Source organism: Dendropsophus ebraccatus, chromosome 6 (genome assembly GCF_027789765.1).
Source record: "Dendropsophus ebraccatus isolate aDenEbr1 chromosome 6, aDenEbr1.pat, whole genome shotgun sequence".
Classification (NCBI taxonomy): domain Eukaryota; kingdom Metazoa; phylum Chordata; class Amphibia; order Anura; family Hylidae; genus Dendropsophus; species Dendropsophus ebraccatus.
The window spans coordinates 104,331,020-104,354,035 of NC_091459.1; the positions used below are offsets into that span (position 1 = coordinate 104,331,020).

The 23,016-nt window shown below is 44.2% G+C and overlaps 1 protein-coding gene across 1 annotated transcript; it reads right to left on the reverse strand.

The window, feature by feature from the left end:
• Positions 1–3,090: 3,090 nt before the first annotated feature.
• On the reverse strand, positions 3,091–23,016 carry LOC138795851 (allantoinase, mitochondrial-like). The gene is made up of 12 exons (XM_069975488.1): positions 22,804–23,016; positions 21,159–21,313; positions 18,391–18,542; positions 16,989–17,103; positions 15,502–15,648; positions 12,534–12,579; positions 10,652–10,745; positions 9,790–9,976; positions 7,188–7,326; positions 6,724–6,896; positions 5,976–6,008; positions 3,091–3,437 (listed from the first exon to the last, which is right to left on the reverse strand). Exons 1-12 carry the CDS (start codon positions 22,823–22,825, stop codon positions 3,276–3,278), a joined length of 1,425 nt encoding a protein of 474 aa, XP_069831589.1. The 5' UTR covers positions 22,826–23,016; the 3' UTR covers positions 3,091–3,275.

The window sequence follows — 23,016 nt, forward strand, 5'->3', positions numbered from 1 at the left end:
TATATTAGATAGTTTTTGTGTCAGTAGAGATGATTATTGATTATGGAAATGATAAATGTGCAGATGTTATATTCACTTGTACTCTCCGTCTAATGCAGCTCTGTAGTGTGTTTTACTTTAGTGTCATGTATACAACTTTGGTCCATTTTCAGAGCTGTATTTTCCATTGTTATTATGAATGCCTTCTGCGTACTCCACGTTGACAGACGTCCTGCATGTGGTGTAGTCACATCCTGTCATGGCCGCTCCAACAGGTGCACATATGTGTGAGGCTGCAGACTCCCATTGTGAGGTAGGTTTCCCATTCTTCTGATTTGTCTCCTTCTGCTTCTTTGCTGTAATAATCTGTATAATAATGCTGTAATCATCTGTAATAAATATCTTCATATCTATATCTATCTGATACTGCAACCCATACAGCTCATGGGACAGGGGCTATCTCCTCACACTATACTGAACCTTACTAATGATATTCAGCATTAGGAAGAGATCTTTACTTACATGGCAGTCACCAGAATATTGTCTCTTGTCCAAACATTGTACAATATGGTACAACCAATTCCAAGCGTTGCTGTCATTTAAATAAACTTTTGACATGCCCCTGGTCGGGGTAGCAGTGTGGATTCCCTCATAGATATAGCTGAGAGAAGCATGCACAGTGTGTCACTTTCTGGCTGGGTGCCCAATCTGTCTCATTGCATGAGTCATAGGGTACTATTACATGGAACGATAATCGGCCGAATTGGCCCGATTCGGCCGATTATCGCTCCGTGTAATAAATGCAACGATCAGCCGATGACAACGATCATCGGCTGATGGTTGATTAATGGCCCTATTCCACGGAACGATTATCGTTTGTTTTCGGACGATATCGACCGCTACGGACGATGATCATTCCGTGGAATAGAGTGCAACGATCAGCCGACATCGTTCATGCCGGCTGATCGTTGCAGTCGCTTGTTTTTCAACATGTTGAAAAACAAGCGACTGATATAGCAGCGATCTGCTGCCGTCGCTCCGTTGAATAGGAGCATCGGCAGCAGACGCTGCTATATCCTATGGGCTGCCCGGACGATCAGCGATCCTCCGAGCAGCCCCCCCGCAGCTCCCCGCCGCCCCTCCCGCACTCACCCGCTCGCTGCAGCCGCGTTGAATAGCGGCGGCAGCGAGCGGGGAACGAGGAGCAAACGAGCGCTAATAGCGCTCGTTTGCTCCTCTAAAACGACCCGTGGAATAGGGCCAATAGGCTAGACCCTATTTTCGTCGGGCGCCGACCGCGCACCGCTGCATGTAATAGCGGTGCGTGGCCGGCCACTAACGATATACATTACCCATCCACGTTCCAGGGCTGCTGCTGCCGTCCGCTTCTCCCGGGGTCCCACGCGCTCTAGCTTCACAGAGGCCTGTCAGCTGATAGGCCGCTCAGCCAATCACAGGCCGCGGCGGTCTGAGCGGCCTACCAGCTGACAGGCCGCTGTGAAGCTAGAGCGTGTGCGGGACCCCGGGAGAAGCGGACGGCAGGAGCAGCCCTGGAACGTGGATGGGTAATGTATGCCAGTTTAGCAAGGGCTGCAAGGACATCGGTAACGATGTCCTTGCAGCTCTTGTCAAACGATTATCGGGCCGTGTAATAGGCCCAGTAAACGAGCAACGATCTAGCAGAAAGCTGCTGGTTTACAGGTATTATCGGGCCCTGCTCGGCCCGTGTAATACCACCCATAGACTTATAGTTGAGCCTGTGTCTTATAATTGGATGGAGCTCCGAGCCAAGGAGTTTCTTGTGTCTCCTGATAATTTCTAGAGATCATGTCGGCACTTAGGGCCCTATTCCACAGTAACGATAATCGGCCGGATCGGCCCCATTTGGCCCGATTCGGACGATTATCGCTCAGTGAAATAGAAAGAACGATCAGCCGATGATCGTGTCATAGGCTGATTGTTCATTTAGGGCCAGACCTAAAATCATCGTTCCCCCACCGCGCATCACTGCGGTTGAATAGCGGTGCGCGGCGGGCGACCGTCAAATTGAGAAGAAGCAGCAGCAGCAGTAATACATTACCTGTCAGGGCTTCTCCTCCGCTCTGTCTTCCTCCCCGGGTCCCGCGCGCTTTAGCTGCAGAGTGGCCTGTCAGCTGAAGGAGCGCTCAGCCAATCACAGGCCGAGACCGCCGCGGCCTGTGATTGGCTGAGTGATCTGTCAGCTGACAGGCCATTCTGAAGATAGAGCGCGTGGGACCCAGGGAGGAAGACAGAGCGGAGAAGAAGACCTGACAGGTAATGTATTACTGCAAGGGCTGCAAGGACATCGGTAACAATGTCCCTGCAGCCCTCGCTCAACGATCATCGGGCCGTGGAATAGGCCCAGTAAACGAGCGGCGATCTAGCAGATCGGCGCTCGCTTACATCGGCGCTCCTCGGCCCATGGAATAGGACCCTAAGACTCCAACTGGTCCAAAATTCAGATATGTCTGTCAGAAGGTTATTTAAATGAAAGTAGTGCAGTAAATTGTGCAAGGTTCAATAGGAAAACAATAGGACCACAAGGATGCTTTCATGCTCAAAGTTACATTGAATACAACATGATAATTGCCCATAGCCAGCATATGATTGGTGCATATCCCATCATATGGCAGAACAGTACTCCTACACTTGTTTCTAGGCAGAAAATATTCAGTATAGAGCGAATCTCGAGCACCCTTGGGTTCATTCAAACCCAAACTTTCAGCATTTGAATATTAAGAAGTTAAAAGCAGCCCTAGGAAGTCCTGGAAAACATGGATACAACCTATGGGCAGCTGTAGATTTGGTTTAGCAAATCAGTAGTAAAGAAATGTACTTGGTTGCACTGACAGATAGATCAATCCTATTAGGAATTTCTGCAGTATGTACTTGATAACATTCTCTATTACCACCAACAGTTATGACCACTCAATATTAATCCTAATGGCCAGTGTATTATGACCAGTGTTGCATTTTATATAAAGTGGTTAGAGGGATGATATTAATAATGTATAAGGGATATACTGCGATATACAGTAGCAGAAGGTGTAGGGCAACACCTGTGCTGGGACTGGAATAATGAACACAAAATTGAGAATTATTAGTATTGTACAGGAAAAGAGACATGTAACAATCACAACAGTTTTAGCATCTCAACACATAGCATAATGGCAGACATTACAAGACACACAGAGGTACAATAAGTGGCCCAACAAAGTTTAAGTCATGGTAATAGTAAATGGGCCGATAAGTGTATATATGGTACACTTGTATGTTTAGTAATAGGGCGCTTTCGGCTCTGGAGGGTTTATAGTTTGAATGAGGATGAGCTCTCCGGTAGGTTGGGGAATGTGTTTGCCTTTGTGATAGACCAGAGTTCCCTGAATAACAGTTGCCACAACTTTTCCCCAAAGAAGGAATCCCAGATAGGGGGTGAGCTGTAAAACACAGAAGTAAAGAAACTACTTTAAATTAAAGGTTCGACAAACCGATGACAATATTACACAGATGATAAGACCAGGGCAGTGGAGCAGTAAGGTATACACTCCTGTTCAGGTCTCTCCTCTGTCACTCCAACTGTGCTCATAGTCCTAAAGTTACTGGGGGACATTTATTAAGTCTGGCGTTTTTTACGCCGGGCGTAAAAATGTCGCCGCAGCTCCGGAGCTTAGGGATTTATGCAGAGACGCATTGCCTCTACATAAATCCCAATTTCACGGAGCCTCTCCATACGAAAATTTTGAAACCTATGCCAGCTCAGAGCTGGCGTAGGTTTCAGTATCATTTTGCGTAGCGAAAAATGATAAATGCAGCGGACCCAGATTCCGTGACCCTCGTCCTGCCCCCTCCACACCCCCTCCCAGCCCCACTGGCGAAGTTCGCGTAAAATGGCTAGATGCAAATATTTTATTCGCAAAACGGCCATTTGCAAATAAATTAAGTTGCATCTGGCCGTTTTAAGCCAACAAATACAACTTTTTTGCTTGATAACTTTCCCCCACTGTGTACAGTCTGACTCTACTTAGTGGAGGTCCATTAACTTTAGCTTGGAGATACAAAGATTTCATAGCCAATAACTCCCTGCAGTGCTCTACAAATTTAGACTTCAGATGTGTCTCTATGTGATGTCAGCGGTTGTTTAAAAGTTTTAATATTCTGTTTTACCATTCTCTATTGAAGCATCCCAACACATGGCGGATTGCCCTTGACTGCTACTTATCGACAATATTGCAGGTTAGTCGAATCTTTTAAAAAATTGAGATGATATTAAATTAGAGAACAAAATTGTTACCTGAAATGTTGCAGCTATGGGATGGTGGTACTATGAATTAACAACGCACTCTAGGACTTCTTCTTTCCTTTTCCCCACTATGGAATATGCATGGAAATTTCAAGAGGAGGGCACATGGCGGACTCCGCTTGAAGTTCCACCTGTCCCATTGACTCAATAATATTCTCAAGCTCAACTCTCTCTGCCCAAAGAATTGACATTGGGCCCAGGCTTCCATTAAGACAGCGCTGCCGCTCCTCCTCCCTGACACCTTTGTTTACTTCCTTGCAGAGATGATTTGCCTGAATACCCTGTAGTCAATCATAGATCTCAGCAGAAGATGGAATAAGACCCCTGAAGCCAGTGATTGGATAGGTGGTCAAAGGTGGCATAGAGAACTAGGGTGGCAGTGATAAAACATGTGAGGATTGTGCTACTGTGCCTCTTCATATCATTTAATGATGGCACTGCCCCCCCCCCAACTGAACTATGTCACTTTCCCTTAATGTACTGCAGAACCATGCCCAAAACATCCATTCCACTGCCAATTAATAATGTGCCACTATACCTAAATTAACTATACCTCTGTTGCCTAGTGTACTGTGCCCCTGTCTCCCCCTCATGTATTATGCCACTGTATTCCCCTCATGTACTGTGCCACTATCTGCCCCTTAATGTGGTGTGCGACTGTCTGCCCCTTCATGTAGCATGCCACTGTCTTCCCCCTATTTACTCTGCCACTGTCTGCCCCTCCACAATCATTGTTTCCCAATCTGTGGCTCTCAAGCAGTTTGAAAACTACAACTTCAATCATGAACTGTTAGCAGTTGTTCTGCAGCCTGGAGAGCCACAGGTTGGGGAATACATATTAGCCACCCCATTCCTCCCCCAGTAATGCTCACCTTTCCAGGTGCTCCAGTGCTCTGGCCTCTTCTGGTCAGGTCTGCAGGCTATGTAATGGGGGTGGAGCTATCTGCCTGTTCACACTGAGTAAAACAGGCAGATATTCCTAGCGGACCCCCCACTGTGGACTCCACTTGGAATCCTGCCTGCCTCAGTGTAATGTGTTGCATTCCCCCGCTCAAAGAATTGACATGTAAAGAGGCGGGAAGAGGCAGGACAGGAAGCTACACCACTGAGAGACTGACATCCAGTCTACACAATAGAGCATGTATTGTACTGGTTGTCAGACTTGGATTGACATGTTTCAGTTGTAGATTTATTGATGCAAGCGGGCTGCAATGTAACAAACTACACTTCTAGGCTATGTTTCCACAAAGTATTTTTGCTTAGTATTTTGGTCAGTATTTTACAACCAAAACCAGGAACTGATTGAAGTTTAGTGGATGGCCGTCATTTAATGGCAAATAATTGCCGTTATTTTAAGACATCCACTCAATTTCAACAGTGTGTGAACATAGCCTTTCTGTGTTTTTAATCCACTCCTGGTTTTGGTTGAAAAACACTGAGCAACAATACTGTGTGTGAACATAGCCCTAGAATGATGCTGGTGACTTTAGCATTATATGAGCAAATTTGGAGAACTGAATTCTGCTTGGGCTGAATCTCAAAGTGTAATTTAAAATTTTCCCCAAAAATTTGCCTGTACAGATCAGCACTGCCATTCTTGTCATCCTAACATACATCTGTATATCTTCTAAGCCACTGGCCAATTGTGTACATAGCCATTAACACTCCAATATACCTTGTTCTTATGATGAATATCCTTTTCTTGCACCTAGAAAATAACCCAGAAATATATGAATAAAAAGAAACTGAACATGCAGATAGATCAGGAGTCCCATAGCAACAATGGGTAGGCTTTGTATTATGGCGTTACATAATCTTAATGAGAACAAAAGTTTGCTCTACTGAGCTCTTTTCCATGACCCTTTCCATTAAATCCATGAATTCTCCATCCTTGTTTGCTAATACTGCACTATATATAGATTCCTTCACAGGTTCTCAGTACTGAACAGGAAAAATGCAGAGACAGATGGAAGTTTCTACCTAAATAATGTAAAATAATAAAATAGTATCCCCATTACTGTAAATGTAATGAGTCTTAGCATATTCTAGGCCTGGCCTGATCCCTGCAGGTGGGTGCATGGTGGTGATGTGCAACTTGCGTCTTGGTATAAGATGCCAAGTAACATCACAGAAAGCCCAGAGGAACCCAGGTTGGCATCACAGGTTTTCAAACAGGCTGCTCTTTTAATATGTAATTTAGGAGAAATGGCAAGATGCCACCCCTGCTGGGTGGCTCACTGATCTAACCAGTCCACCTGAAATTTGCCCAGCAAAGCAGATTACAAGTTCAGGACTGGCTACCTCCCACTAACAGCAAAACTATGTTGCCTATCCTACTGATGTGAATACCCATGCTCTAAATCCCTACTTAAGTTGTGTAGAGAAGATACAGCAATGCTTTAGTACCTTCTATTTTTCCTTACCTGAAACTCACTATCAGGATCCCAGATGACCAGGTCAGCATCGTACCCTATTTTAATGGCTCCCTTGCGATCTTCCAGGTTGCATAATATTGCTGGGTTGCTGCTCAACAATCGAGATACATCTGGTAATGAAAACCCCCGGATCCTTGCAGATGTCCAAAAAAGAGACAGTCCTTATAATAGATAGAAAACAAGAAATAAAACAAGAAAACTGAAACTATTCTCTTACGTATGGAATACTCTTTTTTTTTTCTTATAAGTAGAATGCCACCATAGCTTATCTGCTGACATACAGTAAATGAGTGATAAGATAACAAGTCAATGGCCCTATAGGTGGACAAATTGTTAGTATTACTATACAACAATGAGACAGATGTGCTGTCACCATAATCATCATGTCTGGTAGTTAAATGATGAGGATCTAAGTTATAAAATACTAGAAGCATCTGAATTTAGGTTAATACCTAGCTGCAGAGAAGAGATCCCTCCCCAGGCCTTCAGGAAATCTCCATCTTGTAGGTGCTTGAGGTTTGGTGTGCATGGTGAGTGATCGGACACAACCATGTCTATGGTGCCCTGCAGAAGTGCACTCCATAGTGCCTCCTAGTGGTAAAGTAATTGAGAGAGACAGAAACAGACCACCTCAGGAACCGCTCACAGCAATAACAGATGATTTAAAAGAAAAGTGTGGGAAGGGGTATAGGTAACTTTTCAACAACAGTCTGTTATTTTAACATTAGCATTAATATTATTTTATTCTACAGATATGTTGAATAATATTTTAATGCTAATGTAAAGGTATCAGGCCTGCATCCATATCTCCACTTTTTTTTTTCAATTGATCTCTGTAACTAGGTAAAAAGTACACCTGCCAAAGAGGTTTACGTGCACAACATTTTGGTGCAAAATTTTGGATAGTAAGTCAGCCATTACATTTTTAGGCTATGGTCACACGTAGTATGAGACCGGCCATTCCGCAACCCGGCCAGGTTACGGAATGTCCGGTCTCAGAAAAGATCATCCCGGCCGGTACTGCAGTACCGTCCGGATGACCTTTAGCGCCACTGAGTTCTGATGCCGGCGCATGAGTGCGCGCCCGCATCAGAACTCCCCACAGCACACAATAAAGTGTGTGGCCGGAGCGAATTCACAGGGTTTTTTGCGGCTGCTATTCACTGAATAGCAGCCGCAGAAAACTGACATGTCAGTTTTCTACGGAGCCACTAGGGAGCCTGGGCCGGAGTGTATACTATAGGGGAGATTTATCAAAGGGTGTAAAATTTAGACTGGTGTAAACTGCCCACAGCAACCAATCACAGCTCCTCTTTCATTTTACCAGAGTTGAAGGCTGAGCTGTAATTCGCTGCTGTGGGCAATTTGCACCAGTCTAAATTTAACACCCTTTGATAAATCTCCCCCATAGTATACACTGCGGCCGGGATTCCCTCAGCCTGCAGCACTACATAAGTACTGCAGAAATCACGGCTGTTGTTACAACGGCCGTGATTTCTGCAGAACCTACGTAGTGTGAACATAGCATTAGACTGTGTAGACCAGGGGTGGGGAACCTCTGGCCCGCGGGCCGCATCCGGCCCCTGACACCTCCGGATGCGGCCCGCGGCACCCCTGTGACATGCGCTGCTCTGGAGGAGAAGGAGCCGGCATTCACAGCTTCCTCCTGTGTCTGTCACAGTTACCAGACACAGGAGGACGCTGTGTATGCCGGCTCCTTCTCCTCCAGAGCGGCACACGTCTTCTTTGCGTTTGCGGCTCTCCTGTGATGTGCGCCGCGGTGGTGAGGCAGGAGCCGGCATACACAGCATCTTCCTGTGTCTGTGCCGGCTCTTTCCCCAACAGAGCGGCGCACGTCTTGTGACTCCTGCGGGCCGCGCGCGATGACGTCATTTCACCGCGCGCCGCCGGCAGGAGAAGACCGGCACAGAAGAGAGGAGGGAGAAGAGGACCTGGATAGCGTGGGAGCTGAGGAAAGGTGAGTGGGATGTTTATTTTTTTTTTATTTGGGGTAGGCACTGGGGATTAACTAGGCCACCAGGGACCTGACTGGGGGGTTAAGAAGGCCACCAGGGACATGACTGAGGGGGTTAAGAAGGCCACCAGGGACATGACTGAGGGGCTTAACTAGGCTACCAGGGACATGACTGGGGGGTTAACTAGGCTACCAGGGACATGACTGGGGGGTTAACTATGCTACCAGGGACATGACTGGGGGGGTTAACTAGGCTACCAGGGACATGACGGGGGGCTGACTAGGCTACCAGGGACATGACTGGGGGGTTATCTAGGCTACCAGGGACATGACTGAGGGGCTTAACTAGGCTACCAGGGACATGACTGGGGGGTTAACTAGGCTACCAGGGACATGACTGGGGGGTTAACTATGCTACCAGGGACATGACTGGGGGGTTAACTAGGCTACCAGGGACATGACGGGGGGCTGACTAGGCTACCAGGGACATGACTGGGGGGTTATCTAGGCTACCAGGGACATGACTGAGGGGCTAAACTAGGCTACCACGGACATCACAGAGGGGCTTAACTAGGCTACCAGGGACATGACTGGGGGTATTAATTAGGCTAGCAGGGACATAACTGGGGGGATTAACTAGGCTAGCAGGGACATGACTGGGGGGATAAACTAGGCCTACCAGAGGCATCATTGGGTGTGGGGGGGGGGTAATTAGGCTACCAGGGACATGACTGGGGGGTTAACTCAGGCTACAGGGTATCACTAAGGATTCACATCAGGTACAAGGGGCATCACAGAGGGTTAACTACAATAGCAGGGGCACTGGGGGAAAAATACTTTGCCTTGCCCCGGGTGCTGCAAACCCACGCTACCCTGCTGCGCACGGTATGCGGCCCTCGAATGATTTTATAAATGCCCGACCGGCCCTCGACATGGAAAAGGTTCCCCACCCCTGGTGTAGACGTTACAATGGCTAAGAATGAGAAGACAGGTTTCATTTATCTGCCTGTTTGTTTTTCACACGCTATATCCTTCATTAAAAGAACTGACTAATTATGTTTATGAAAGAATAGGCATACCTTATTGTGATGTCCTCTCACAGGGGGGCAGCACTTATAGTATGTAGCTCCGGGGGGTATGTTTTCAGCATTTAGGGTCAGGTAATGGTGAGTTGTCTCTACTGTGATGGGCGCCCCAGCTTTTTTTGCCTTCCTGATAATGGGGAGTGATCGTGCGGATGAGAGGTGTACAATGTGACAGCGAACTCTGGGGAAAGGATATGAGAATTTTGTGTGAGCAATTTATGACATTAGGAGATGTCCTGTAATCTAACATCTACCAGCACTTTACTTTTCAAAGAGGATCTGTCATACTCTCCTGACATGTCTGTCTATGGGCCCTAGTACATGAGAACTATCAGCTGATCTGTTATTTTTGACTTGCTTAAGAATCATTAGCTGTCAGGTACATAATTGGTTATGTAAAAAGGAGATTTGTAGCCGATGGCTAACTAAAGCAAAGGGCCATCTAACAATCCAGTGATCATTTGTGCAGCCCTGAACAATATAATAGACAAGCAAGATCAGTCTCGTTTACTGAGCATCTTGGGCTGTCTGATACTGCCTTTAGGGTGAGGCGGGCTAAATGTGGGCGAAAACTCTGAGTATGCTGAACGGTATACTTGTACTACTTATCCATATGTTTTACCATGGGAGTCATCAATTTGTTGACTGTCCGTGATATCTGGATAAGTTGTCCCAAAAAAAAAAAAAAAGATCCCTTTGGCTATCCTGACTGCACGTTTATCAGCATGTATCTTTGTTTATAATACGTGCCAATAGGGTGAAATTCTCTTTACCATATTACCCGTATGTCACATGTATCGGTTTAACATTAGAAAATCAATATCTGTGTGGATGAAAGTATTTACCAGATACTAACTTGTACTGTAGACAGAGATCAGCCACCATCTCAACTGCAGCAACTTCCATGTGATCTGGGCGTGAGGTCAGAAAGGTTTCATACTGTGTAGGATCTATAAACATATTTAATATGTTAAGGCTTAGGTATTTGCTTTTTTCAAAGCTTTAGTGTATGAACATAAAGAAACTATCATCAGACTAGGGTATCCTACCCTATTGATAGACGAGCGTGCTCTATTGGTCATTTAAATGTGCCACCCCCAATGCACCGAATGACCTTTCCTTATAAATAAAACTAATTATAAAAACGGCTCACCGGAGCGCCATATTAAAAGGCTCACAATTCCACAGACAAAAGACAGAGAAACTGTTCTTGTTGTTTCAAGTTAAAGTGTACCTGTCAGTATAATAAACTTTTGACATGTTACAGAGACGTGAAAAGTTTTGATCGGTCCGGGTCTGAGTACTCAAACCCAGACCAATCAAAACTTTTCACAGGTCTCTGTGACAAGTCAAAAGTTTTTTATAACGACAGGTACACTTTAAGGGCTAGGTTCACACTTCTTATAACACCGGCCATGTGTTACGGCCGGTGTTACTGAAGATCATCCTGGCCTACACTGCAGTACCAGCCGGATGATCTTCATTTCTGGTGAATTTTGATGCATTGTGCGCCTGCATCCCAATTCACCGCTGCACACAATGGAGTGTGCGTCTGGAGCCGCATTCTCCATTGTTTGAGCTGACATGTTCTGTGTGGCTGCTATTCAATGAAAAGCGGACGCAGAAAACTGACATGTCAGTTTTTCGTGCAGCCAGATGGAATCCCAGCCAGAGCATTTACTATGTGTATTTGCTCTGGCCGGGATTCCAATAATTCGCATACAACATATGTTTTGTATAAATCTCGGCCGTTGCTGCAAATTGCAACAACAGCCGTGATTTAAACAAAACATACGTTGTGTGAACATAGCCTACGACTATGTTCACACGGCGTACGTTTCCGGCCGTAGTGCGAACCACGAATATACGCACGTAGTTTTGAGGTTGATGCATTCGCTTGAAAGTATACGATATACGCCCGCAAAGTGCACACTACGTATGAGTCTACGGCCGGATCGTATACGGCGCCGTGAAAAATGAACAAGACCATTGTTTGGGGACGGAAATGTTGAAACTCACGGCCGTGGATTCCCATGCGGTCCCGTACAAAGTACTTATTTCAGCCAAATTGTACTTGATTTTTCGATCCAAAAGGTTCTGTGTGATTTACGGGGCTGGGCGAAGATGTCCAAGTAAATGACCTGTTTCAGGTCGCTTCGAATCAAGCTAGGAAAGCATAACTGTACTACGGGTGTATGTTCGCGGTTCGTACGCATCCGAAATGCGGCCGGAATCATACGCAGTGTGAACATAACCTAAAGGTGGAGTTTGTGTTCTAATAAAGTGTGCCAATAAAGACCATCGTCATCTTCTTATTCTCTGCTTACATGTGTAAGGTCCCCTTTTAAACTATGATGCCCTAATCTGCTCGGATTTTGCAAAAAGTTGCAAAAGTTTTGAGCGAACCCCTGCAAGTCTACATCAAGTCTGCTGTGAGGTCCCCAATCCAATGTTATTGCGTTGATTTTTCTTCCATTTAAATCAATGAAGAAATTCTTCAATAGGTCTGTAATAAGCAAATCTGTGAGAGGATGAGCATGCTGCATATCCTCATCTCTATTTTACAGGCTCTTTTTCTGATTCTGTTTGTGTCTGCAGTCTCTGATATAACAAATAAATAATCTTACAGCTCTTGCACTGTTTGAAAATTTGCATTGTAAGCAGGATTTTAATGTTTACCTGTATGTTTTAAAGTATGCTCATTCATTCATTTATTTATAATAATGTCTGGGTCTTACCTCCAGTGATTGGGGCGCTTCTTGTATCTTCAAGTTCGGCATGAAACTTTATAAACAAAGAATAAATTCTTAAATGGTCACTGTTTTTCCAACAAACATTACATAAAAAATGTACAAGCAAATAAAGGAGACTTTGTAATGTATCTTATCAGACAAAAGTGTATATTTCTTCACTTATCAGGCTCCTGAGTATCCTTAAATAATCATTAGATCGTATCATAAGCAGGTAGGGAAAACAGTGCACTGAGAGCACCATTAGCTTAGGGCAATTTAGGGCAATTGCCCTAAGGGGCAACTTAGCATAGGGCAACTGGACTTTCAAAAATAAGGCATCTCTGGATTCAGAGCAGCGGGGACAATGTTAGTTAGTACCAGATTCACTTTAAGTGGTTATTTTAGAATTTATTTTGAAAGTGGTCTCTGGGTGGACATTAAAAAGAAAGCATACTCACCCGCCCTGATATCCCACATGTGCCATTTCAACAGCTCCATTACTTCCTGCTCTGCTGCTTCTTGTTTCCTCTAATGTGCGTGCTGGAAATAAGCCAGTCACTGACCATAGTGGTGACCTGCCTCACTGGGTTGCACAAGCAGTTACTGCCCTCACAAATTCTTGCAAGAACCAAGAAGAGAAGCAGAGACCAGAAGGCATCAGAGCATCAGCAGCAGTGGGGGATTGGGGCAGGTGAGTATAGCAGTTTTTTTTTTTTTTACTGCACAAGGCATTAGATAAAAAAAACAAAATATTAGCACAGAAAATCTCTTTAATTTAATTTACATTAAATTGGTACACAGCTCTGCACTGGTTATAGATTATAAGATAACGAGGTTTATGTCTATAGGGAATGGCGCTCTGTTTCTCTGCTGTAGAGCTCCAGTTATACTGGCGCACTTCACATAGCCATAAAATATAAATTTCTGACTAGCTTCAAAAGGGGAGCAGACTGCATACAGATTGGTACTGTTCCCATTTTATCTAAATGTAAGGACCCCCCCCTTCCAATTTGCACAGAACCAAAGATAAATCCTGGTACGTTCCTAGATCTGAGTGCCCTCTATCCATCCTCTTGGTTATAGCCGCTATGTTCCCTATGCATGATAGTAGTGTAAGGAGACAAGTTCTTATTTAGATCAGTAGAAGAGAACGCCTTTTTATTATATTTAGTAACTGTAGACATTTACTAGAAAATAAACACATTTTTAAGATCTAAAATACAAGCATCTGTTTGGATGTAACAAATAATTGCTCCACAAATGCAAAAAGAACTTGACAGCTACACGCTGCCGATAAATGAGAATGTGTACGTAGTCTCACAGTCTGTTATAAAGCTGTATATTTACATGACAGCTGGAGAGTCAGTGGCAGGAGCACTGACTGGAGAACATTAATATGCATGCAAGCGGATCACTGTCATCTTCTGGCAAGATCCTGCACACCCTATGAGTGCGATAAACACGCAGACTGTATTTCTAAAGAAGTTCTCCACTAAATAGTATTTTTACAGAAATATGAGTCACATAAAAATACATTGTTTGAGTATTACCAAGCTTTTATACCTTTACTTTGCTCCTCGCCTATAACAAGACCCCAGAGATGCTGTCTACAAGTAACTTGTATTGGAGGTAAATGTATATTCCTCCTTCAGGTATAACAACAAGAGAATCTATGGGCCATATTACATATAGCCATTTATAGGAGGAAGCGAGCGCCAACCTGTCAGATCAGCGCCCGCTTCCTCCACATTCCCCACTCACTGTCGGTGCTTTTATATGCACAGACAGCAAGCAGGAGGGTCCACGGAGTGCTGTGGGAGGGGCTATCAGGACGATCCTTAGATAGTCCAGATGGCCCATTCAAGTGGGGGGGGGGGTCTGCTGCCACCGCTCTTGTTACGCAGGGCAGCGGGCAGCAGACTCTCAGAACATGTTAAAAGACAATGATCAGCCAACATTGCACATGTTGGCCGATCGTTGTGTTTTAACACGACCTATTACACCAACCGATTAGGAGACGGAATGGCCAGAAATTGGCATAATAGGGCCCTTTGTCTGGTATCTAAAAGTCAGTGTTTAGTATCAAAAAGCTCTCCCAAGCATCGGAGAAGCTCAGAGACTCTCGGCTGCCGGAAGAGCATCGGAAGAATGACAGCCTCTGTAATTCTCCTTAAGCTCTCCCAGCTGCCGAGCGTCTCTGATGAGATTTTCGGCTGCTCGGGAGAGCTTCAGGGATCCCCGGGACTTCAGGGATCCCTCACACTGCCTGCTCCGGGAACAAGCCAGGAGATGCACGGCTGCCGGGAACCGGCCCCAGGTGAATTAACTGTTTGTTTTTTTACAGTGGTCACCGCATACGGTGGGGATGCGGCCATTTTTTAGCTCCCCCACCGTATGGGGCGTCCATACCCAGCGTTTAAGACGACCCCCTACTTCTAAGAAGATTTTTCGGGGTTAAAAAGTCGTCTTATATGCTGGAAAATACGGTAGTTCAAAAAAAAATCTGGAGAGCAGGATAGGTTTTCTATGGGGATTTTCTACTGCTCTGGACAGTTCGTGACATAAACAGAAGTTGTCAGCAGAGAGCACTGTGTCAGTTTTGAAAGAATGCACCACTTCCTGCAGAACACACAGCAGCTGATATGTACTGCGTTTTTTGATAGAAGTAAATTACAAATTTATAGCACTTTCTAGAACCAGTTGATTTGAAAGATATATAAAAAATATTTGACTGAACTACCTGTTTAAAAATTTTTGGAAATGATGGTGCCAATTTAACTCCTTATTGCCCTAAATACATAACATAGTGCAATGTTTTATAAATAACGTTTTATCACTGGGAAATGTGAATATGATTTGTCTTCATCCATCGTCTCTACCACATATTTGTTTTTAATTTGCAGTGATCTAGTGCAGCCATCTACTGTATATATTCCTGCCATAGCAGCCATAGAATAAAGTGTGGTGTGCTCACCAGAAGAACGCTGTTGGTCCCCTGTAGTTCAGACATAGCTAAATGGAGATCCATTAAACTGACATGAGGGAATTCTGGCACCCCACTGTTTATAAGAAAACACTTAAAGCCTGCAACTCCGGCATGTAGCATGGGTATCAACTCCACCTTTAACAGAAAGTCCGAGGTATTATTATTATTATCTTAGAAAGAAAGACAAAAAGACAAAAAAACACAAGAATATGCCATATTATTCCCAAAGATCTTCTATATACACATTATTTATTATTTTTTCTTAGGTTACACGTGACATAATTTTATACCATCATTTTATCATAGAAACATAGAAACATAGAAGATTGTCGGCAGAAAAAGACCACTGGGTCCATCTAGTCCGCCCTTTTAGTATTTTCTTCCTTATTATCTTAGGATAGATATATGTCTATCCCAGGCGTGTTTAAATTCTGTTATTGTAGATTTACCAACCACCTCTGCTGGAAGTTTGTTCCAGGTATCTACTACTCTTTCAGTAAAATAATATTTTCTTACATTGCTTCTGATCTTTCCCCCAATTAACCTCTCACTGTGTCCTCTTGTTCTTGAGCTCAGTTTTTTACTAAAAACACTCCCCTCTTGAACCTTATTTAGTCCCTTATTTAGTTGGAAACCAATGATCTTGTATAACATCTTGACTTGTTATGTCACATATAACATATTACGCTTTGTGTAATAAAGACAACAGCCAATTAAAACAATCATCAGCTGACTGCATCTTTTGGTCTTGACCTAAAATTATCTGCCGACAACTGCGCATCACTACGTGTAAGGGCCAGTTCACATGGAAAAAAAAGCGGCTGATGAATTCTTTGAGCAGAGAGTGACGGAAGCGGAGATGCATGAGCCATCCCATAGACATACTGTGGGAGACTGAGGCAGGTGGAATGCCACAGAGAATTACACTGCTTTTGCTCCGTGTGAACTGGCCCTAATAGTGATGGACGGCCGATAGCAGATGAATCTGTAAATAAAATAATGAAGTTCCCGCGGTCTCTCAAGTGACAGGCTGCTCAGCCAATTACTGGCCGAGATAGGAGCACCGCATGCAGTGATTGGCTGAGCAGCCTGTCACTTCAGAGAACGGCTCTGAAGTTCCACCGGAGGCTGTGGACATCGGGCAGAAGCAAAGAGAACACTGGGTGCGTGGAGAGGTAATGTATGAACTTTACTTTTAAAACAAGGGTTGCACGGACATCACCAATGATGTCCGTGCAGCTCTTTCTGCACAATAATCGAGCTGTGTAATAGGCCCAGTAATTGCACGCCAATCTAACAGATTGTCGCTTGTTTACTATAGTAATTGGGATGTGTAATTTGACAGGTCATCATGGCCACCCCCCTTTTACATCATGCTTTACCCCCTTTGTCTAAAGTGGTGAGCTCAGTGTTAACCTGCTGAAAAGTCTCAGATTTTTGCCCAAACTTTACATCTCAAAAAGATATATTCTTACTTGATTATCAGGAATGACTCCACCCCAAAATGCCACATCCACATAGCACTGTCCTCGAGCAGCCTGAAGTTTGGTGTGAAAATTGCTCACAGTTGTAGTAGGTGGGAGACTGTTACTGCCAACACAGAAAGGTATATCATATGGTGCCATCTAAATGCAGCTCCCCAGCACTCTCTCATTTTCCCCTAGATGAACTCTCATAATTTATAACTCATTTAGACCATGGTGCATTAACTGCAGCCAGCTTATGGGCTCTAGTAGCCATTATCAAGTCTGCTTAGATTTTTTGCTGTTCTGTTCTGTACACCTAAGGCTGTATTCCCACGTTCTGTGTTCCTCACAGAGCACGGATGTGGAATGCCTGTAACGGACTCTCCCCCGCCCGGGCAGCATCTGTAATTAGATGCTGAGAGCGGGGGAACTGTACAGATATCTATCATTCATTACAGCGCAGCGCATATCTGTACAGTTCCCCCGCTCTCAGCATCTTATCACAGATGCTACCTGGGCGGGGGAGAGTCCGTTACAGGCATTCCACGTCACGGAACACTGCTCACTCCACGTCACGGCACTGAACTGCTTACTATGACCTTGGCTTGACTAGTTTATCAAATTACAAAATTACAGATGTATGATTTTTGCATGTTAAAGGGAAACTAGCAGCAGGTTAGAAAACTATAACCGGTTATAACCTTGAGGCCCTGGAGTGATATCACTGCAGAGCACCACCTCAATATCCATGAGGAGGGGTGGGAGGGCGCTGCAGATCAATGCACTAGGGGCGGTAAGTCCTGCCCCTAGTAGACCAAATATATAATATGAATTAAACAGAAGATGTCACGAAAATCGTGCTGAGAATGGAGGTATCAAAATTACAGTAATTCTCAGTATCCCATGCACTATGGAAACATAACAGCAGGTTACAGTCTGCCATTGCCAGTCTCCTTGGTGTCTCTGAGCTACAGTAGGATATAATGATCACTATGATGGCCCATCTGTCACAAACTTAAAGCGAATGTACCAGCAGTACATTCGCTTTAAGATTGTCACATCAAAAGAACGGCGCGGGGAAACCAGTGCCGAAGTTCTTTTTTTTAAACCGTAGCCCCGCTCCTGCGTACGGCGCCGTTCTATTCCTGGGCACCAGCCAGGGGTGAAGCACTAGAGGTGGGCCGGTCTATCCCCAGTGCTTCACCCCCGGCTGGTGCCCAGGAATAGAACGGCGCCATGTGCACAAAACCAGGACTGCAGCACTGGCTTCCCAGCACCAGCGCCGTTTTATCCATGTAACAATCTTACAGTGAATTTACTGTTGGTACATTTGCTTTAAAAAAGTATGTGGTTTTTCACCACAAATAGATTGGTCTCCTGTTATCAGCGTGATAGATTGTACTTCTCTTACAGTGGCATATCCACAATGGTTGTAATTCCTCCAGCAGCAGCTGACATGGTGGCAGTCCTGTAACCCTCCCAGGCAGTGCGCCCTGGCTCATTGACATGGACATGGGGATCTATGATGCCAGCCATAACAACAAGGTCGCCAACATCCAGCAGCTATTCAATGGAAAGAAGATTACATGAATCAGTCAAGGTTTAGTCATCAACATAACATCTTACAACATATTTTGACCAAAAGTCATTGAAAAGGATCCCCTTTAGAATGAGTGACATGTTTTTTTACTAATACTTAGTCTAGAAACTGAAAGTATGTCTACACATTGACATTTATGAAACATAAAGGTTTGCATGCAGAAAATCTGCAAAGTGGAACTGTATCTGCAAAGTACACTGTATGGGGGAGATTTATCCAACATGGTGTAAAGTAGAATTCGCTCAGTTGCCCCTAGCAACCAATCAGATTCCACCTTTCATTTTCCAAAGACTGTGCGGAATGTAAAGTGGAATCTGATTGGTTGCTAGGGGCAACTGAGCCAGTTCTACTTCACACCAGTTTGATAAATCTCCCCCTATACCTCTACATAATAGTCTTACAGTTACCCAATAATTGTTGTTTTAAAGTTCTGACTTAGACTGCTGCCCCTCAGGGACTGAGGTTAGATACTCATCTTGCCTCATGGCAGATATGGTCCTGACTGAAATGTCATGGTTTCTCTTCAGTCTTGTCCAGCGCAGTATAAGAAAATATAATATAAATGGCTACGACACTATCACACGTAGCGAAAAGCCCTAAGAAAAGAACTAAGTTTGCACCCATTTGGGTCAGTTTCTGAGCTTATTGTTAGGCCTTGCTAATACACCTTACCGATGATTTGATGGGTGTAATGACAACCAAGATTACACTTAAATTTAAAGTGCACATGGTCATGTTTTGTATAGAAGGAGAAATCATTTCCTCTGGTGGGCTCTAGGAATCTCAGTTGTAGTGACTCAGTAAGGGCCCCTAAGTCTTATTGCACCTGAGTAAGGTAAACCCCTCGGGTTTATAAAGGTGGGATGAGGTATCCACTGCAGTTGGTGTTTTCCCTCTGAGTGTAACTACTGTGTTTGTGTAAAGTCTCTTCTATGCTCAGCTGAAGCCTAACAAGGGTTAACTATTGTATGTCACATGTTGCCTTTTGTCCACTCACAGGTGCAGGTGCTTTCCCTCCTTTCTTCAGCCTATCCTCTCTTTCCTTTCTCTTTCCTTTCTCTCTGCACACACACAGACCACCAATCACAGGCAGGGTTAGACGGACGTCTGTGGAAAGGAATTAGTTCCCAGTGGGAGCAGTTAGTTCAGTGGGAGTTAGTTGTAGTCTGGATTCAGTGTGAGAGAGAGCACGACAGACAAGTCTCTGCAGAAGCCAAGCCAGGGCCTGGCTTTGGCCAGGTCCTCTAGCAAGGACACAACTAGACTAGCCAGTTTTTTTTCTAATGAGCACCAGAACCGCTATGCAGTGCTAGAACTCTACAGGGAGAGAGAAGTCATTGAGGATCACCTTGTCCACACCAGGAACCTCTCTACAAAGTGCAGGGCAGTTACCTAAGTAATCATAGGAAAAGACCCCAGTGGAACAAAGGTAAAGAAAGTCTATGTATTCCATTGGACAGAGCAGGACAACTGAGAAGTCTCTGGAGTCTGCTTAGCCCAGACAACAAGGCTTGGGGCTCGTATTACCCACCTGGGATGGGTAGCCCGCAACTAGGGGGCAAAAGGCGGTCAGACTAGAAGTCATCCGTAAATACGAGTATTCTCTATTTTCTTCTTCTACACACCTCTTCTTTTCCGGCAGAGTACACTTCTACATTGGACAAAGCCCCTCTGGCTACCTCTCTCTACTGCAAAGCACTTTCTTTCTCAAAGCACCTTATCTCTACCTCAACTACGAGCACCTCACCTTGTATCTTTTGTATTGCACTGGACTGTATTACCACCACAAGTGCTTTCCTTGTATTGCACTACGTTCTGTTTAACTAAAGCACTGGACTGTGACCTATTCCTTGCGCATCCGCACCCACACACCTGTACACTTGGGTTATGCTCTTTTTGTGCCGGTGAGGCGCCAGACTGTCAGCTGATGAAGGCTATATGCCGAAACGTGTCCTCCTTTACTTTATGATGTTTTGCACATAATAAACAAGCATAACTTCACTAGGTGAGTGCCAGGATTTTCTTAACCACTCAGCACACAGTCAGACATTTGTTTCACTGCTGCCAAACATTATTTTCTTTTTTGGAATGTCAGCCCAGCAACAGTGTTTGTTCAGTACACCTAAATAATTTTTCTGATGATGCGCGTATGTGCGCGTGAAACAGCTGTTACACTCTTTCAGTGATTGTATAGCGTCCCAGCCGACTGCTACACACTCTGCCTGTTTTTATGCCTTGGATTAAATAAAGAAGAATGTGTTTATGGTGAGTGCCTTCTCCATATTCTCTTGTTCATGGATTCCTAAATGATTTTTCCTTTTCCATTCTGACTAATCTGGTTTTGATTATTAGAGTCCTCAACTTAAGACAGAATTGGCAATTCCTTTGCACCAAAGAGGAGCCATCAGAATGGCAGCTGCAAGGGATCAGGGGAGGTGAGTATCATTTCTTTTTACATCACCCACAAGCGTATATATTTTTTATCCCTAAACAACCCCTTTAATACCCAGTCCCACACAGATGCCATAAAATCACATAAAAGCCCTCTTGTAAATATGAATAAAGCCTCTCTTTATTACCTGTGATGTGCTTGACTGTACTTTTCCCCAAGGTAGAATATTAGTGATCTTGCCATCGGTGATGAGGATATCAGCAGCAGATATGGTTTTACCAGTTACCACTCTTCTACTTCTTATGACATTCAGCTTTGATCCTAATGATGCATTCATACTTCCTATGGAAAAACATTAATGGATTGGTTAGTGCCATATTACAAAAGACCTTGCCTCAACATTCGGAATAGCAGTCGCAGAACGATGGGGAAGGTGAGTATTGTTTTTTTTCTTATTTTTACTGTAAATTAGATAACAAAATGTGATGCTGGAATAACGCTTTAAGTGCACCTGGTCCAGGTGACTAGGCAGACAAAGCTTTTCTGCTGGATAAATTGCCACTTACATGACTCCTTTATCTTTTATCACAGGGTTCTCTTTGTCTGGGCATCTCTACCGTGTTTCCCCGAAAATGTGTAGTAGTTGTCATCACAAACCAGAATAACCAGACAACCCACCACCGCCCCCCCTCCCCTTAGCATGGTGGCGGCAGGGATCTTAGGGCCCTATTCCACCGGACGATTATCGTTCAGATTATCGTTAAATCGTTCGAATCTAAACAATAATCATTCGGTTGAATAGCAGTTAATGATTAACGACCGAACGAGAAATAGTTGATCGCTTTATAAGACCTGGACCTATTTTTATCGTTGCTCGTTCGCAAAACGTTCGCAAATCGTTTGCATTGAATAAGATGTCGTTCGTTCGTTCACAGTAGATACAAACGCAATAGCGAAGAAAAAACGATCGCAAATACGATCATAAGTAACGATTATCGTTCCATGGAAATGAGTGAATGTAACCGCAATAGCGGTCATTTGAGGTCGTTTATCGTTAACGATTATGCGTACAATAATCGTCCGGTGGAATAGGGCCCTTACTTTCAGGGGATGCCTTATTTTGAGCTGTCCTGTAATCCTCCACTTTGCCTTATTTTCAGAGGATGTCTTATTTTCGGGGAAATAGGGTAAATACTTGGGCCTAAATCTGTTATATGCGTCTCTCTTTGGTGTTAGTTTATTCTAGCGCTGCTTTACGACCTTCCACTCAAACACTGGCACGGAAATTGTAGACTCTGCTGGCATTGCTTAGTGTTGGGCGTGGCAACCTCTGCGACCCCACCCTTGCAGAGCATGATGGAAACTTAGTTCAGATTCTTAGCTGGAGAGCCAAATGAGCAATGTTTCTCACAATGAACAGGTCATCGAAAGTATAGTAGCTACAACTCTACCTCCATGTTTACTAATACATGGCTATTTTTACATTTGAAGCGAATATCCCTTTGATCATATTCAAAAGGACCAAAGTTGCCTCTTCAATGATATAAACAGCTTTGCATAATTGGAGCTCGGCTAAGATATTAGGAGAGTGTCTGACAACTCAAGTTTCTTGGTTGTTTATAACAGCAATAGGCACATTAATATAATAATAGCTATCATTAAAGAATATGCATTGTTTACAGGACATAAAATACACTGCACAATAGTTGAAATAATTCGGTAAACTATTTATACACATGTAAAGAAATCTACAAAGGAGGAACAAAAACACATATAGAATCATACAGATAAGCTGCTGTCATTTTTGGAAGGTTATCTACATTTCCTATTACCTGGTTTTGCTTTCATAGACATAGTGATCTCACAGTGCTGCTCAGTTCTATCTGCGTCCTTTGATATCTCTCCTATTTGTAGGTGTATATGATAACTTGTTTGCTCCCCAGTAAAGGCACTTTCTCTTGGATTTCTGACTACCTTTTGTCTGCGCCGGCCTCAGCCTCCCCCAGTAATCTTTGCTCTCTGGCCAGTGTCAGTGCTTTTACTGG